At 54.0% G+C, this 16188-nt stretch overlaps 1 protein-coding gene across 1 annotated transcript; it reads left to right on the top strand.

The window, feature by feature from the left end:
• Positions 1-110: 110 nt before the first annotated feature.
• CHKB (choline kinase beta) lies at positions 111-14874 on the top strand. Its single transcript, XM_048499871.1, has 11 exons — positions 111-339; positions 1535-1643; positions 2861-2974; positions 6064-6197; positions 7440-7544; positions 8228-8286; positions 8536-8623; positions 9329-9437; positions 12407-12513; positions 12642-12723; positions 13708-14874. The coding sequence occupies exons 1-11, from the start codon at positions 155-157 to the stop codon at positions 13762-13764; spliced, it is 1149 nt and encodes a 382-aa protein (XP_048355828.1). The 5' UTR covers positions 111-154; the 3' UTR covers positions 13765-14874.
• Positions 14875-16188: the final 1314 nt, after the last annotated feature.

Here is a 16188-nt window from a genome sequence, read left to right as displayed (position 1 = left end):
AGGGGCGCCACCGCGGCAGCGCAGAAGAGAAGCGCCATTGGCGGAGCCGGGGTCGGCGAGGGGGAGCGCGGCGCTGCGATTGGACGGCGGCCTGAGCAGCGCCGCGCGGCGATTGGCGGAGCGGCCAGTGGACCTGGACGCCGGCCTGAGAGGGATGGAGGCGGCCGAGGCGGCCGGCTCCGGGGGGGACTTCTCCGCCGCCGCGCCCAGCTCGCCCCGCGGCGCCCCGGCCGTGCCCGGCCCCACCCGCCTGCGCGCCTTCCTCTGGTGCCGCGAGTTCCTGGCCGGGGCCTGGCGCCGCCTCTCCGCCCCCGAGCAGCTCGGCCTCACCCCCGTCAGGTAGCCACGCCCCCCGCCGGTGACGTCAGCGCCCGAGTGCGCCCGCGGAACTCGCGGCCACTGCCTGGGGACGGTGGGGGTCGCGGCAGGGGATTGTGGGACTCCCTGAGCCTCTGGGAGGGCTGGGAGCCTTGATTCAACAGGGTTGCCCCCCCCCCTCGCTGTCTTTATGTCTTGTTATTGTTGTTTAATTGGATTTTTAATTGTTTCAGGTTTTGTGCTATTTAGATTTGCTAGAGACGCTCTAAGCCTGGTTGGGGCGGGGAAGTCAGTCTAATGACACAATGGATGAAATTAAACAAAGCTGTGCCTTTGAGATGCCCTGCTGGGGTCCCCTGAGCAGCTGGGATGGCCCATCCAGCCACTTAGGGGGGAAGGAGCATGGCCTGCAATGGGAGGGGGGAAGGCATCCAATATGTCAGGAAGAACATAAGAACAAGCCAGCTGGATCAGACCGGAGTCCATCTAGTCCAGCTCTCTGCTACTCGCAGTGGCCCACCAGGTGCCTTTGGGAGCTCACCTGCAAGAGGTGAAAGCAATGGCCTCCTGCTGCTGCTGCTGCTGCTGCTCCCGAGCACCTGGTCTGCGAAGGCATTTGCAATCTGAGATCAAGAAGGATCAAGGATCAAGATTGGCAGCCATAGATCGACTTCTCCTCCATACCTTAACGAACCCACGCGCAAGGAGAGCCCTTACCATTGCGCGTTTTAACGTTATGCCCTCTGCCCTATTAAAGGGTAGGTTCAGCAATTTAGATAAATCCTCAAGGTTATGCAGTTGCAAACTTAATGTGGTCGAAACCCTGACTCACCAACTCTTGCACTGCACCAGATTTGATAACATCAGATCTAAATATACCAACTTACATGTTTTTCTTCCAATCTGGGCTGCCTGATCTGACTAGGTTATCTCTATTGTTGAACAACTCAGACCCCGGTCTTTGTGAAGAGGTCGCCAATTTCATTGCGGAGATAGTTGAGAGTTCCCAGTAGAACGTATTTGTTGTGCTCCCCGTGGGGCCTTTTTATCTATCATGTATTCATGCAATTGTTCCCGATTTATGTAACTCTTTCTGACTATGCCAATAAAGGCTTATGCATGTATGTAATACAATACAATATTATTCACACTTCAGGGCGTGATCCCAGGTTCTGCTTCTTCCCTGATCCTTCCCTCATTTCTGCTTTCTCTGCAGTGGAGGGCTCAGTAACCTTCTCTACAAATGCACCCTGCCCGATCACGTGGAGACGGCGGAGAATGAGCCGCGGCAAGTTCTGCTGCGCATCTACGGGGCCATCCTGCAGGTGAGGCTTTTCCTGTGTTGCTGCTCCGTTGCTTTCTGCCTGGAGGCGGCAGGTACTTGGCCAGTGAGTCACCCGGGCTGGTCTTCTGCGGGAGCTGCTGGCCCCCTTCAGGGGTGGGGTGGGGGGGGGTGCTTGCATAAGCATAAGCATTTTATTGTCATTGTGCACGCACAACGAAATTTACAGCAGCATTCCTCGATGCACACAATTTCAGACTCATACCCCATCCTCCCTTTCCCCTTCCTCCACCCATCCCTACACAGCCCCAAACACATCAACACGAAGCCGCGGAGTTCAGCACAGCCACAGCTCTAGAGTAGAAGCTGTCTCTAAGCCTCTTTGTCCTAATTTTGAGGGCCCTGTATCGTCTGCCGGATGGTCACAGTTCAAAAAGAGAGTGTGCTGGATGAGACGGGTCTCTCGGAATATTTTGGGCTTTCTTTAGGCTTCGGGAATTATAGAGTTCTTCCAAGGAGGAGAGAGGGCAGCCGATAATCCTCTGTGCAGGAGTGATCACCCTTTGGAGCGCCTTCCTATCTGCCACTGTGCAACTGGAGAACCATACACAGATGCAGTAGGTTAAGAAACTCTCTATAGCACAGCGGTAAAAGGACACCAAGAGATTTCCATTCAGTTGTTGTTTCCTTTGGGGAGCTTGAAGATGGGTGTTGCGTCCTGCTCAACTTTTGATTGACTGTGACCGGGAGGAATTCTCTCTGTGGCTGTTGAGCCTTTTTCTGTTGGATTCAAGCTCTGGCTCCCCCCAACACTCCTCTGAAATGTGTAAAAGGGACGCTTGCTCAGGGATGAGGGATGAGCCATGCTGGGCTGGGTGGGTGTGGACTGTCTGGCCTTTGTGGCAGCTCTGACTTCCTTGTCCCTTTGCTCTGTCCCACACTCCTGCAGCAAAGGTGGCTCTGTGTGCCCACGCACGACACCACGCTCATGCGCCTGCTTGTCTTGGTTCTTCTGGATGGGGCTTGAGTCTGTTTTGCTGGTGTTTGGATCTGGCCAATTGCTTTTGGAGCGGGCTGTCTCTCACTCTGCCCCCTGTCTTTGGGAGTTCACATGAAGGCCATTGCTTTCACCTCCTGCCTGTGAGCTCCCAAAGGCACCTGGTGGGCCACTGCGAGTAGCAGAGAGCTGGACTAGATGGACTCTGGTCTGATCCAGCAGGCTAGTTCTTATGTTCTTATGTTCTTATGTCTTCCTCCCAGGGTGTCGACTCGCTGGTTCTGGAGAGCGTCATGTTTGCCATCCTGGCGGAGCGGTCCCTCGGGCCACGTCTCTATGGCATCTTCCCACAGGGGCGCCTGGAGGAATACATCCCGGTAGGGCAGTGACGGTTTTTCTCTCTCCTTCTCACCTGTACACATCTAGAGGAGAAGAAGAAGAGTTTGGATTTATACCCCCCCTTTCTCTCCTGCAGGAGACTCAAAGGGGCTGACAATCTCCTTGCCCTTCCCCCCTCACAACAAACACCCTGTGAGGTAGGTGGGGCTGAGAGAGCTCCGAGAAGCTGTGACTAGCCCAAGGTCACCCAGCTGGCGTGTGTGGGAGTGCACAGGCTAATCTGAATTCCCCAGATCAGCCTTCACAGCTCAGGCGGCAGAGCGGAGAATCAAACCCAGTTCCTCCAGATTAGATACACAAGCTCTTCACCTCCTACGCAGGGACGTAGGTATAGAATTTTTATGGGGGGGGGGGTTCGGGGGCGGGGCCACACCCCACCCGCCCCTAGGGCATGGCCACGCCTTCCCAAGCCCCGCCCCTGGCCTAGCACTTATAAAAGCAGCTCTCCGAGGTTGGGGATGGCAGACTCCCCTGCCCTGCCCTGCCCTCCCCTGCCCCTCTGGGCAGAGGCATAGAGGGAAAATGGAGCCCGATGCAAAATCTGAGTTTTGCTCCCCCCCCCCCTCCCGGGCAGCCGCTGTGATGCTGGAATCCACCCCCAAACAGCATCACTTTCAATGATGTTTAAACTAGAGAGCCCAAATTCTCCTTTTAAATCTACCTTAAAGGGAGAATCTGGGGTCCTCAGTTAAGCAACATTGAAAGTGATGCTGTTTTGGGGTGGATTATCCCCCACTCTGAAACAGCATCACTTTCAATGTGGTGTAGTGGTTAAGAGCAGGTGCATTCTAATCTGGAAGAACCCGGTTTGGTGAAGTTTGGTTCAGGATGTCCAAAGTTATGGATCCTCAAAGATGTAGCCTTCATTTTCTATTAGCTCCCATTGAAAACAATGGAGGATGGGGCACTTCCTTTGGGAGTCCATAGCTTTGGACCCCCTGGACCAAACTTCACAAAACCTGGGTGGTATCAATAAGAGACTCCCCTGATAATACATCCCAGGTTTGGTGAAGTTTGGTTCAGAGGGTCCAAAGTTATGGACCCTCAAAGGTTTAGCCCCCATCTTCTATTAGCTCCCATTGGAAACAATGGAGGATGGAGGCACCCCCTTTGGGAGTCCATAACTTTGGACCCCATGAACCAAACGTCACCAATCCCGGGTAGTATCATCAGGAGAGTCCCCCAAACAATCCCTGAAAGTTTGGTGCTGCTAGCCCAAACAATGCGCCCTGTAGGCCAAAAACCGAAAAAGCACTAAAATGTTTTAAAAACCCACAAACGGAGGGGCGGAGCTTCAGACATGAATGGGGGGGTTCAAACCCGAGAACCCCCCCCCTTACCTACGTGCATGCTCCTACGCCACTGCTGCTCCTACATTTTGCTGCCCAGGTGGCAAATGCATATTGCAAAGCCTTCCAGGAGTAGACTAGGCTGGCTGCAGATTTTCCCGCCGGCCAGGATCACGTCCCCTGCGGTCAAACAGCAGGTGGTAGAGTGGGGAATGAGTGGACCCTCCCCCTCATGGGCCTCCCAAGTCCCTCCCTCCCATGCTGCCTTGAGAGCTGTGGTGTAGTGGTTAAGAGCAGATGCTCTCTAATCTGGAGAGCTGGGTTTGATTCTCCACTCTGCCACTTGAGCTGCGGAGGCTTATCTGGTGAACCAGATTAGCTTGTGCACTCCAATACAGCCCAGCTGGGTGACCTTGGACTAGTCACAGTTCTTCGGAGCTCTCTCAGCCCCACCTACCTCACAGGGTGTTTGTTGTGGGGGGGGGAGGGAAAGGAGATTGTCATCCCCTTTGAGTCTCCTACAGGAGAGAAAGGGGGGGGGGGAGATATAAATCCAAACTCTTCTCCTTCATAAGCCTGAAGGCAGCTGTGTGCTTCTCTGGATGGCAACTGACCCCACGTGATGGGCGGGTCAAGGGGGCCTGGTTTCTAATCCCTCTTGGCCCCTCTGTCCCTCAGCTGAGGGTAATGTGAAGCCAGAGCTGGGGCGAGAAGGCTAGATATAGAAGGGAAGCTGGAATTCTTGCTGCTAGGCCAGTGATGGTGAACCTTTTAGAGACCGAGTGCTTAAATTGCAACCCAAAACCCACTTATTTATCGAAAAGTGCCAACACGGCAATTTAGCCTGAATACTGAGGTTTTAGTTTAGAAAAAACAGTTGGCTCCGAGGCGTGCGTTACTCGGGAGTAAGCTTGGTGGTAGTTGGTGGCTTTGCTTTGAAGCAACCGTGCAACTCTTTCAATGGGTGAATCACCACCCTAGGAGGGTTTACTCAGAAGCAAGCCCCATTGCCAGCAACCGAGCTTACTCCCAGGCAAAGGATCATGCTTTAGTTCTTCGCATGAAAATCAGTGGGGTTTAACAGCGCTTAACAGGGCTACCTACGCTACTCCCCCAAAACTAGGTCTTAGGTTTAATGCTAACAATCGAGCCCAGCGGCCCAGGCCAGCCTAGATGTGTGTGAGAGGGTGGGGGCGGCTCTGATTGCGTGTGCCCACAGAGAGGGCTCTGAGTGCCACCTCTGGCACCCGTGCCATAGGTTCGCCACCACTGTGCTAGGCTGACAAACCTGCTGACAGGGTGCGTGCCTGTATGTGGTGACTCTTGATGTATTCTGGCTTCTCATCCCTCCTTGCCTGGGGCTGCCTTACCCAGAAGCCCTCAGTTCTTCACTGGCCTTCACGGTGTCTCTTCTGGGAGGTTTCGGGAGCTCGTTCTCCAGCGGTCTCATCCCCCCTCCCACACACACAAATCCTTCTTTGTTCAAGATTATCCTGAATCTTTGGGTCACCAAAGATTGCCCAGTGAACTACGTGGCTGCGTGAAGATTAGAACCCAGGTCCTGCTCCACCGCACTGGCCAAGAACCCCCCTTCTGCCATTTGGCAGGGACTACTTCTTCGGGTGCAGGCTTTGAGATGTTGTCACTGAATGGGGTCAGCTTGAGCATGCGCTAGCAGGGCAGGTCCCCGTCCGTTTGCCATCTTGGAAACAAAAGCTCGTATTGGCCAGACCAACCCCTGCCTCACGCAGCCACCTGCCCGTCCTGCCTTTTCCCAGAGCCGCCGTCTGATCACCGAGGACTTGCCGGACCCCAGCATATCGGGAGAGATCGCCATGAAAATGGCTCGTTTCCACGGTATGGTGATGCCCTTCAACAAGGAGCCAAAGTGGATGTTTGGGACCATGGAGAGGTAATATCATGGATGCCTTTGGTAGCTGTGGGCTTGACTGCTGGAATAGACTGAGCAGGGTTCTACCCTTGGTGACAGCCACGAAGCTTCAGTGGGTGAGGTGGAGAGAGTAGCACAACTCTGGCAGGGAGGCAAAGAGAACTTCCCGGTGCCAGGAGGCAACACCAGGAGAAGGCCTCGGCCTCTGTGCCTTGTTCTTCTGCCTCCAGAGGGACTAGCTGGCCCCTGTGTGGGGCAGGAGGCTGGGCTAGATGGACCCGCCCTGGCCTGGCCCAGCAGGGCTGCTCTGTCGTTGTTATGGAGTATACGGGCCCATTGGATGTTCCGACTTCCTTGCAATCATAAGTCTTGTCGAAGGCCTTCACGGCCGGAATCACCGGGGTGCTGTGTGGTTTCCGGGCTGTATGGCCGTGTTCTAGCAGCATTCTCTCCTGACGTTTCGCCTGCATCTGTGGCTGGCATCTTCAGAGGATCTGATAGTAGGAATGGAAAGCAAGTGGAGTATATATACTGTGAGGCTACAGACTTCTTTGTGACTCACGTACCAGGCTACTCTATTCAGAGGGCCTCACCTTTTGACCTCACAGTATATATACTCCACTTGCTTTCCATTCCTACTATCAGATCCTCTGAAGATGCCAGCCACAGATGCAGGCGGAACATCAGGAGAGAATGCTGCTAGAACACAGCCATACAGCCCGGAAACCGCACAGCACCCCAATCATAAGTCTGTTTAGGATTATTCTGTGGTTTCTGAAGACCCAGCAAATGGAATCCTACAGGCAAGGACTTGAATCCTTCTACGCTGTCAACTGGGCCTTTCTCCTCCTGCCACTCGGAGCCAGGGCATTGGGGCAGCAGGGCGTGATCCTCTTTGATCTGAGGTTGCAAATGCCTTAGCAGATCAGGTGCTCGGGAGCAGCAACAGCCGCAGAAGGCCATTGCTTTCACCTCCTGCAGGTGAGCTCCCAAAGGCACCTGGTGGGCCACTGCGAGTAGCAGAGTGCTGGACTAGATCAGGGGTAGGGAACCTGCGGCTCTCCAGATGTTCAGGAACTACAATTCCCATCAGCCCCTACCAGCATGGCCAATTGGCCATGCTGACAGAGGCTGATGGGAATTGTAGTTCCTGAACATCTGGAGAGCCACAGGTTCCCTACCCCTGGACTAGATGGACTCTGGTCTGATCCAGCAGGCCTGTTCTTATGTTCTTATGATCAAGTGACCCTCCTTTGCTCCCAGGTACTTGAAGCAGATCTCTGAACTCACCTTCCCCCAGGAGGCTCAGCTGCGGAAGCTCAACAAGCTCAAGGCGTACAACCTGGAGGCTGAAATGCGCAGCCTCAGGTGAGTAGCCGACTGCGGTGTGTGGGGCTCACCTGAGACTTCCTTTGGGGTTTTCTGGGGTGGGGCCAGCCAGCATCACCTCTTGGTGCAGGTCAATCCCGTCGCTTTGGAAACTGCTGTGCTGGATCGGGCCCATGCCCTGCGTCTCCCCCTCTCGGGAGGGGCCGTGGCTCAGAGGAAGATTGTCTGCTTTGCGTGCAGGAAATCCCAGGTTCTGTTCCCAGCATCTGCAGTTTAAAAGGACCAGCGTCCCCCTGAGACTCTGGACAGCTGCCACCAGTCTGAACAGGCAGTAACAGTGGGCCAAAAGTTCTGATTCGGACCGTCGCTGCTGGGGACGGTGCCAGGGGAATTCCTAAGTGGGGTGTGACAGTGGCAGCCCCCCCCCCCCCCCCCCACCGTCCTCTGGGCATCTGAGAGGTCTGGTCTCTGGCTATTGTGGCTGCCCCCCATTGGCAGATGGATTCTTGTCACATTTTACCTGATTTTATTTTTAAAAAGCAGTGTCGTGGGGCGGTGGGTGCCGGAAGTTTGTTCCTCTGCTGTGTGCCCAACTTGGTGGTGGGGATTCTGTTTCCCTCCCTCTCAGCCTGTGTGCCTTTCTGGTGCCCAGTTGGTGGAAGGGGGAGGGAGGGAGCCTGCCAGCTTTTCCAACCTGCTCCGTCTCTTTGTCGCTCCCGCAGAGCTCTCCTGGAGGCGACTCCGTCCCCCGTGGTTTTCTGTCACAATGATGTTCAAGAAGGTGAGAAGGGGACCGGCAGGTCGATCGTCCCGGGAGCCTTGGGAAGGTCTCCACGAGGGCCTGGGGAGAGGAAAGGGGGGTCTTCCTGGCTCTTTCTGTAGCTGCTGAATCTTCAGGGAGGGGGGGCTTTCTTGTGTATGCTGGGATGATTCTTCCGAGCAGAGAAGGACCGGTCCCGCCCCCCCCTTTCTGCCTTCAGAGTAAGAACAGAATGCTCTCAGCTGCCCTCATCTTTGACTGCCTCCCCAGGGAATATTCTGCTCCTAGCTGGGCGTGAGAACCTCTCCTCTGACCGCCTCATGCTCATTGACTTTGAGTACAGCAGCTACAACTACAGGTGAGCTGTACGGGAGAGGGACGGAGCTATGCCTCGCTCTGCCCCAGTTGGCTTGGCTACAGTGGGATCACATACAGGGTTCCCCCAGACTGCTGGGCTCTGGTGGACTCTGGGGGAGCAGATTGGCTGCCCCCCCTTCTGCTGCTGGTAGATGCTGCCCATTGGCTGTTGCCATGGTGAGGGGTCTCGTACCGCTCTGCATTTGCTGGCACAGGGACTGTTGGTTCATTTGGCCCAGAGGATGGAGTCCTATCCTTCCTCGAGCACCTCTTTGGCCCAGCAGCATGATCAATATTTTTCAATGGCTCGTCTGGGTTCCCCTGACTGGCTGCTGGGAATATCCTCCTCCAGACCTGTGGGAGCCTCATTCAGCTGGGAACCAGGATATGAGGGGAGGGCATCTCTGCCTCCTTCCAGGCTGTTTTCCTGAGCCAAAATGGCCTGGGTTGGGGGCAGTTGGTTGCATGAGTTTGGAGCTGCTCATGGCTTATTCCAACTTGGACATAGCTCAGGAAAGTATTGTGTCACTTGGCTCCATAGATGGGAATTTGGGCTGTGTCCAGTATTGGTGCCAGCAGAGCCTACTGTGGCTAGAGGAAGGACATGAGATGTGCCCCACCCCACCCACAGCCACACCCTCAGGGGTGCTAGGATTCCTGGCAGCAACTCTGGCAGCTGAGCCTAGAAAATGCACTCTTCCCACAGGGGTTTTGACTTGGCCAACCACTTCTGCGAATGGGTGTACGACTACTCCTATGACCAGTGGCCTTTCTACAAAGCCAGCCCGGAGAACTACGCAAGCCGGCCCCAGCAGGTAACCAGACCTGTGCTAATCAAAAGGACCCTTCTGGATTTGTTCATTTGGTTTTTTTATATTTATGAAGCTGTTTGCGAAACATAGAAAAGTACAGCTGCAAAACAATGGTAAAATAATTCTGTATGTTGGCACAGAAGTAGAGGTAGCGACCAAAATCAGATCCAGATCACGATATGAGCAGCCTGGCAGCAAAGAGAAACGAAAACGAAATTTTGCATGCCAAGAGAATAGAGCAGTGGTGGCGAACCTCTGGCGCAGGTGCCAGAGGTGGCACTCAGAGCCCACTCCATGGGCACGCGCAAACAGAGTGCCCCCCCACACATCTAGGCTGACCTGGGCTGCTGGGCTCAATTATTAGCATTAAACCTAAGACCTAGTTTTGGGGAAGCAGTGTAGGTAACCCTGTTAAATGCTGTTAAACCCCACTGATTTTCATGCAAAGAACTAAAGCGCGATCCTTTACCTGGGAGTAAGCTCGGTTGCTGGCAATGGGGCTTGCTTCTGAGTAAACCCTCCTAGAACCGTGATTCACCCATTGGAAGAATTGCATGGTTGCTTCAAAGCAAAGCCACCGACTACCACCAAGCTTACTCGCCTCGGAGCCAACCATTTTTTCTAAACGAAAACCTCAGTATTCAGGTTAAAGTGCCGTGTTGGCACTTTGCAATAAATAAGTGGGTTTTGGGTTGCAATTTGGGCACCCGGTCTTGAAAAGGTTCGCCATCACTGGAATAGAGCCATCCCAGGGCTTCCTGGTTGCCATGGGGGGGGGGGGGGGGGGGGGCAACAAACTATAACTCAACCATGAATTGCACCAAAGGGCTTGCAATGGAAGCAGTGTGTCTTAAAGCAACCTCAACATAATTAATAATGGTACAAATACTCCATAAGCTTGAATCAAACTGTAATATCTCAGCACTCACTAAGTGAATAATAGCAAAATCAGCTATGCAATGTATACATCAAAATACAACTAAAAGAGGCATAAAGTATAACTTAAATATAGTGGCAGCATCTAACACTGATACAACGGGAATGAGCAGGTTACACAAATTGAGAAGTGAAGTGTCATAAATAACACACAGCACTGTAAGGAGCAAGTCCAATGATAGCATCGAAGATGTAGTCTGAACTGACCAGTAAGGTCTAGTAAGGTCTGATCTTGAGGCAAGTCTCTTCCAGCTGGTCTGGGGTTCTATATTAACAAATTCGTTACAGGTCATAACAAATACGAATTCAGTGTATTGTCGAAGGCTTTCACGGCCGGAATCACTGGGGTGCTGTGTAGTTTCCAGGCTGTATGGCCGTGTTTAGAAATACTTACTGGTTCAAAAAACTTTTTCAATCCATAAATAAAGATGAACTTATTTAGTCCCTCCAGTTTTAATTCGTGCTGCCCTCGGGGGGGGGGGGGGGGGGGGCCTGCAGATTTCTGTAAAAAGGGAAGTCTGTGAAGTAACACAATATCTAGTAAACTTCTAGTAACACACTATCTAGTAAATAGTCTGTGAAGTAACACAATATCTTGTAACACAATATCTAGTAAACATAAAGACCCATTATCATTCTCTAGCGACTGCTGCCACGTGGAAGGGTGAGGACCCAATTCATACGGTCTACACTCAGCGCTGAAAGAACCAGCAAGCCAGCATTGTGTAGTGGTTAAGAGCAGGTGGATGCTAGTCTGGAAAACCAGGTGCAATTCCCTGCTTCTCCACATGAGTGGTGGATTATTATCTGGTGACTGGATTTGTTTCCCCATCCTCCACACACAGCCTCTCGGGTGATTTGGGGCCAGTCCCGATTCTCTCTGAACACTCTCAGCCCCACCTGCCTCACCAGGTATCCGTTGCGGGGAGAGGAAGGGGGAGGAGCTTGTCAGCCGCCTTGAGTCTCCTCACAGGAAAGAAAGACGGGGTATAAATCCGAACTCTTCTTCTTCTCAGTGGCTTGGGAAGTCAGCCTGGCTCTTCTGGCTCAGCCCTTGTAGGGGGCAAACTGGATAGCCTGACCAGGACTCATTGGCCAGCCAAAATTACTCTCACCTGAACACATTAGGTTGCCTTTTGGAGGGCCAGGCCCTTTGCCCATGAAGAACCAGATGGACCCTCGGGGGTCTGATCCAGCAGGGTTCTGATGATGCTCTTAGGATGGCTCAGTTACTGCCCTGTTTTTGTTTCTCCTCAGGCTTTGTACCTTTGGGGATCTAGGCCAGTGGTGGCAAACCTATGGCACGGCTGCCAGAGGTGGCACTCAGAGCCCTCTCTGTGGGCACACGCAAACAGAGTGTCGTCGTCCCCCCCCCCCCCCATCTAGGTTGGCCTGGGCCGCTGGGTTTGATTATTAGCATTAAACCTAAGACCTAGTTTTGGGGAAGCAGTGTAGGTAACCCTGTTAAGCGCTATTAAACCCCACTTATTTTCATGCGAAGAACTAAAGCATGACCCTTTACCTGGGAGTAAGCTCGGTTGCTGGCAATGGGGCTTGCTTCTGAGTAAACCCTCCTAGGATCGTGATTCACCCGTCGGAAGAGTTGCACGGTTGCTTCAAAGCCAAGCCACCAACTACCACCAAGCTTACTCCCAAGTAACGCACGCCTCGGAGCCAACCGTTTTTTCTAAACTAAAACCTCAGTATTCAGGCTAAATTGCCGTGTTGGCACTTTGCGATAAATAAATGGGTTTTGGGTTGCAATTTGGGCACTCGGTCTCGAAAAGGTTCGCTATCACTGATCTAGGCTATATTCATGGTCCTTTGCATTGTGACCTCCCCCCTCCCCTCCTACTACTTGAGAGTCAGGATTTTCACTGAAACTCACTAAGTGCACTTGGTGCCCGAGTGGCTACTCAGCACAATAAAATACCAGCGAAGGGGAAGTCGTAGAAGCAGGAAAGGGGCTTGTGGAGAAGGCTGAGCCCCTCCCGCAGTGTGTCCAGCCGCTGTTTTTGGCCCTGGTCTTTCTGCAGCTGCTCTTCATCCGGAGCTACCTGTCTGAGGCCCGTGGAAAGAGTGCGCCTCCGTCCCCGGAAGAACAGGAGAGGCTGGAGGCTGAGATGCTCCTAGAAATCAGCAGGTCAGAGGCAGGGGCGGGGCTGGGGGAGGGGGAGAGGAATAAAGCAAAGCAGGAAAGAACACTGGAGGAATTTCTCTTCTCTCCCCCCCCCCCCATACTGATTATGCCCCCTCCCTCCCTTTCCCCAGGTTCACGCTGGCCTCCCACTTCTTCTGGGGCCTGTGGTCCATCTTGCAGGCCAAGATCTCTACCATTGAGTTTGGCTACCTGGTGAGTTGGGCAACAGGGACAGTGGGTGGGCAGACTACCTTCCCTCCTCCTCTGGCTGGGGTGTGGCGGGGGTGCAGCTCCCCCCCCCCCCCCCCACCGGCATGCAGACGTTGCAAACCCACGCCACACCACTGGGGCTGAATTTGAACAGCATATTCAGCCTAGATATCTTTTCTCCTGCCCTGTTACTTGGTTATGGGTGTAACCTTAAACTCCCGGGGTTCTGCCTGAGGAGGAGGCATTTCGGCCCAGGTGAGTACAGAACTCAAAAAGGATATTGAGGAGATAGAAAAAGTGCAGAGAAGGGCAACGAGGATGATTGAGGGACTGGAGCACCTTCCTTATGAGGAGAGGCTGCAGCGTTTGGGACTCTTTAGTTTGGAGAGGAGACGTCTGAGGGGGGATACGATTGAAGTCTATAAAATTATGCATGGGGTAGAAAATGTGGACAGAGAGAAATTTCTCTCTCTTTCTCACAAGACTAGAACCAGGGGGCATCCATTGAAAATGCTGGGAGGAAGAATTAGGACTAATAAAAGGAAACACTTCTTCACGCAACGTGTGACTGGTGTTTGGAATATGCTGCCACAGGAGGTGGTGGTGGCCACTAACCTGGATAGCTTTAAAAGGGGCTTGGACAGATTTATGGAGGAGAAGTCGATCTATGGCTACCAATCTTGATCCTCCTTGATCTCAGATTGCAAATGCCTTAGCAGACCAGGTGCTCAGGGGGAGCAACAGCCGCAGAAGGCCATTGCGTTCACATCCTACACGTGAGCTCCCAAAGGCACCTGGTGGGCCACTGCGAGTAGCAGAGTGCTGGACTAGATGGACTCTGGTCTGATCCAGCAGGCTTGTTCTTATGTTCTTATGTTCTTAACTGGGTGGCTGCAGCCTGCCTCTCTCTCTCTCTCTCTCTCTCTCTCTCTCTCTCGGGTGTGCCCCCCTTCTGCTACCTGACCCGTCTCTCTGACTCCCCCCCAGGAGTACGCGCAGTGCCGCTTTGAGGCCTACTTCCAGCAGAAGGCGTTGTGTGAGTGACCGCCCCCTTTCCCCGGTGGGGCCTCCTCTCTGGGTCGGCCAGCTGGTGGACTCCGATTGCGCCGTGGACCTCGCGGGACGTCTGCACGGACCAAATGCCTCAAAGACAGTCCAGCTGGCTGGCCAGCCCTGGTTCTGCAACAAGATTTCTGCTTTCGCGGGGGTGGTGGGGGCCACCCCAGAGATGCTTGGAGGGCGGGGGGGGGGGGGGGGCCCAGGCCAGCTTCCTCCGGGGCTTGTGCAGGTTGGTCACAGAAGTGAAGGCTGTGGTCTAGCTCAAGTGCCCCGGTGTGGAATTTAGCGGAACAGCCACGTGGGACCATTGGGAAGGAGACCTTTGCACAAGGCGGGGGGGGGGGGGATAAGAAGTGCCCCCTGACCCCCCTCCCCTTCCCATTTGCTGCTCTCCTCTGAACTTACAGGTGCTCAATGCCTCCCCACCCCCCTGAGGGCCAGACGGTTTTGTCCCCTCCCCGTCCTCTCTTTGGGCGTCTCCAGATAACCAGGACAGACGTCTCCATCTTTGGGCTGGCCCCAGACGTCCTCTGGAGGCCCAGATGCTCCTGGCTGCTGCTGCTGCTGCTGGGAGGCTGGGGGGGGGGGCGTGGGGGCAGCAGTGAAAGGGTGTCGCTCTAGACTAGAGCCTGTTGCTTGTTTGTGAGGCATTCTTCATTGGCAAGAGACGTGTAGAGAGGGGCCCAGGCAGCGTGGCAGGGAGTGGGGTGGGCCTCAGAGGACCCTCCCAGTATGTTCTGGTGGGGGCTTCTCTGTCTGGCTCTGCTGGGGGGGACTGGCAGGCTCCTCTCCAAGGTAGGAGGGCCACCCCAAGAAAAGGTTTCCTGTGGGGAGGGGGGAAGCAGCATCCAAGTATTCTTCCCTTTCCGTCCTGCTTCTTTCTGTGTGAAAAGGGGGCGTGTTGATCTGGTGGACGCTGCGGCTGTGTGTTGTGAGAGTGTGTTGCACAGGACCTAGCCATGCTGCAGGTTTGCCCTCGCCCACCTGCTGTAGAAAGACTTGTTTCCACCTCTCTCAGGGGCTCTTCTGCTGGGATCTTGCCCACCTGCTGTGGAATGTCGTTGCTGCAACCGCCAATAAATACGTGGCACCTTTTGCCTGCCTCAGAGTGTTTTCGGCTGAATCAGAACTCTGGGAAGGGGTTTCTGGGCCTCTCGTCCGACGGTAGCCCCCTCTCGTCCTCATGGCTGGGAGTCTGGGTGAGAGGAGACAGAGAAGTTCCTGCGTCGCAGGGGGTTGGACTGGATGGCCCTTGTGGTCTCTTCCAACTCTATGATTCTATTATTCCTAGTCTTCCCTCTCCCTCCCCCCTTCCCCACCTGGGGCAGTGGCATCCCTCCTCTGACCCCCCCAGTCCCGCTGAGCACCAGCAAATGCTCCTCCGTCCTGGCCGGGGAGGGGGCGCGGCCTTGCCCCAGAGGCCCACAACTCGGCTGCCGCAAGCAGAGCTAAAGTGTGGGCAGCCTGTGATCGCTCCGCTCAGCCTCAGCAGCCTGTGTGGGAGACAGGCAGGCCTCTTGCTCCGTCGGCTGTTGAATGTAGGAGAAATGGGTTGGGGCTGGCCTTGTAGAAACCACCAGAGGGCCAAGAGAGGGCCAAGAGCAGCGGAGCAAAAAGAGGTGCTGGGGGGTGGGGGGTGGGATATGAAACCACAGGGGTCCAACAGATGAGCAGGGAAGAGCTGTCCGGAACAGGATCTGTGCTGCTGCGCTGGGCCAGCCCCCCGAGCCCCTCTTGCCGGGGCCTGTGACTTGTGGGGGAGAGCTGCTGTAGGGGAGGAGGCGGTGTGGCTGGTTGGAAGGCCAGAGACCCCGAGAGGGAGGGGGCCTGGGGGCTGAGGGCCACTTGTGTTTAGGGGCCCACTTTCAACGTGAGGAAATTGCTCAGGGTGACCCACAGAAATAGCATCACGCAAGTCTGGGCTGAGAGAACTGGGAAGCTGCCTTTCCAGAGGGCTCTCTGTTACTGGCCAGTTTAAAGAGAGGCCTTTGGAGAGACCAGCCGCTGAGTGTGTCCCCCCATTATTCTCTGGATCCTCAATGTCATCAGGACCCATTACCTCCCCCCCCCCCTCCTTTATAGGAGGGTTAAGTTTTAGTTCAAGTAAGGCTTTCGTGTGACGCCTTTTTGGAAACAATGATTGTTTTAAACGTTTTTATGGAAATTGTATACATGCTGACTATTTTATGTTGTACACCGCCCAGAGCCCTTCGGGGATGGGGCGGTATACTAAATCAAATTAATAATAATAATAATAATAATAATAATAATAATAATAATAATAATAATAATAATAATAATAATAATAATAATAATAATAATAATAATAATAATTAATGACCAGCTGAAGAACATGGGGGAGAGCCGGAGTGCAGGTGGTTCTTGAGCGGCCTTCAAAAAGCGCACACA

This window comes from Sphaerodactylus townsendi, linkage group LG06 (assembly GCF_021028975.2).
Source record: "Sphaerodactylus townsendi isolate TG3544 linkage group LG06, MPM_Stown_v2.3, whole genome shotgun sequence".
Taxonomy (NCBI): domain Eukaryota; kingdom Metazoa; phylum Chordata; class Lepidosauria; order Squamata; family Sphaerodactylidae; genus Sphaerodactylus; species Sphaerodactylus townsendi.
Note: the sequence above shows the minus strand (reverse complement) of the source record. Positions and strands in the feature narration are given on the sequence as shown.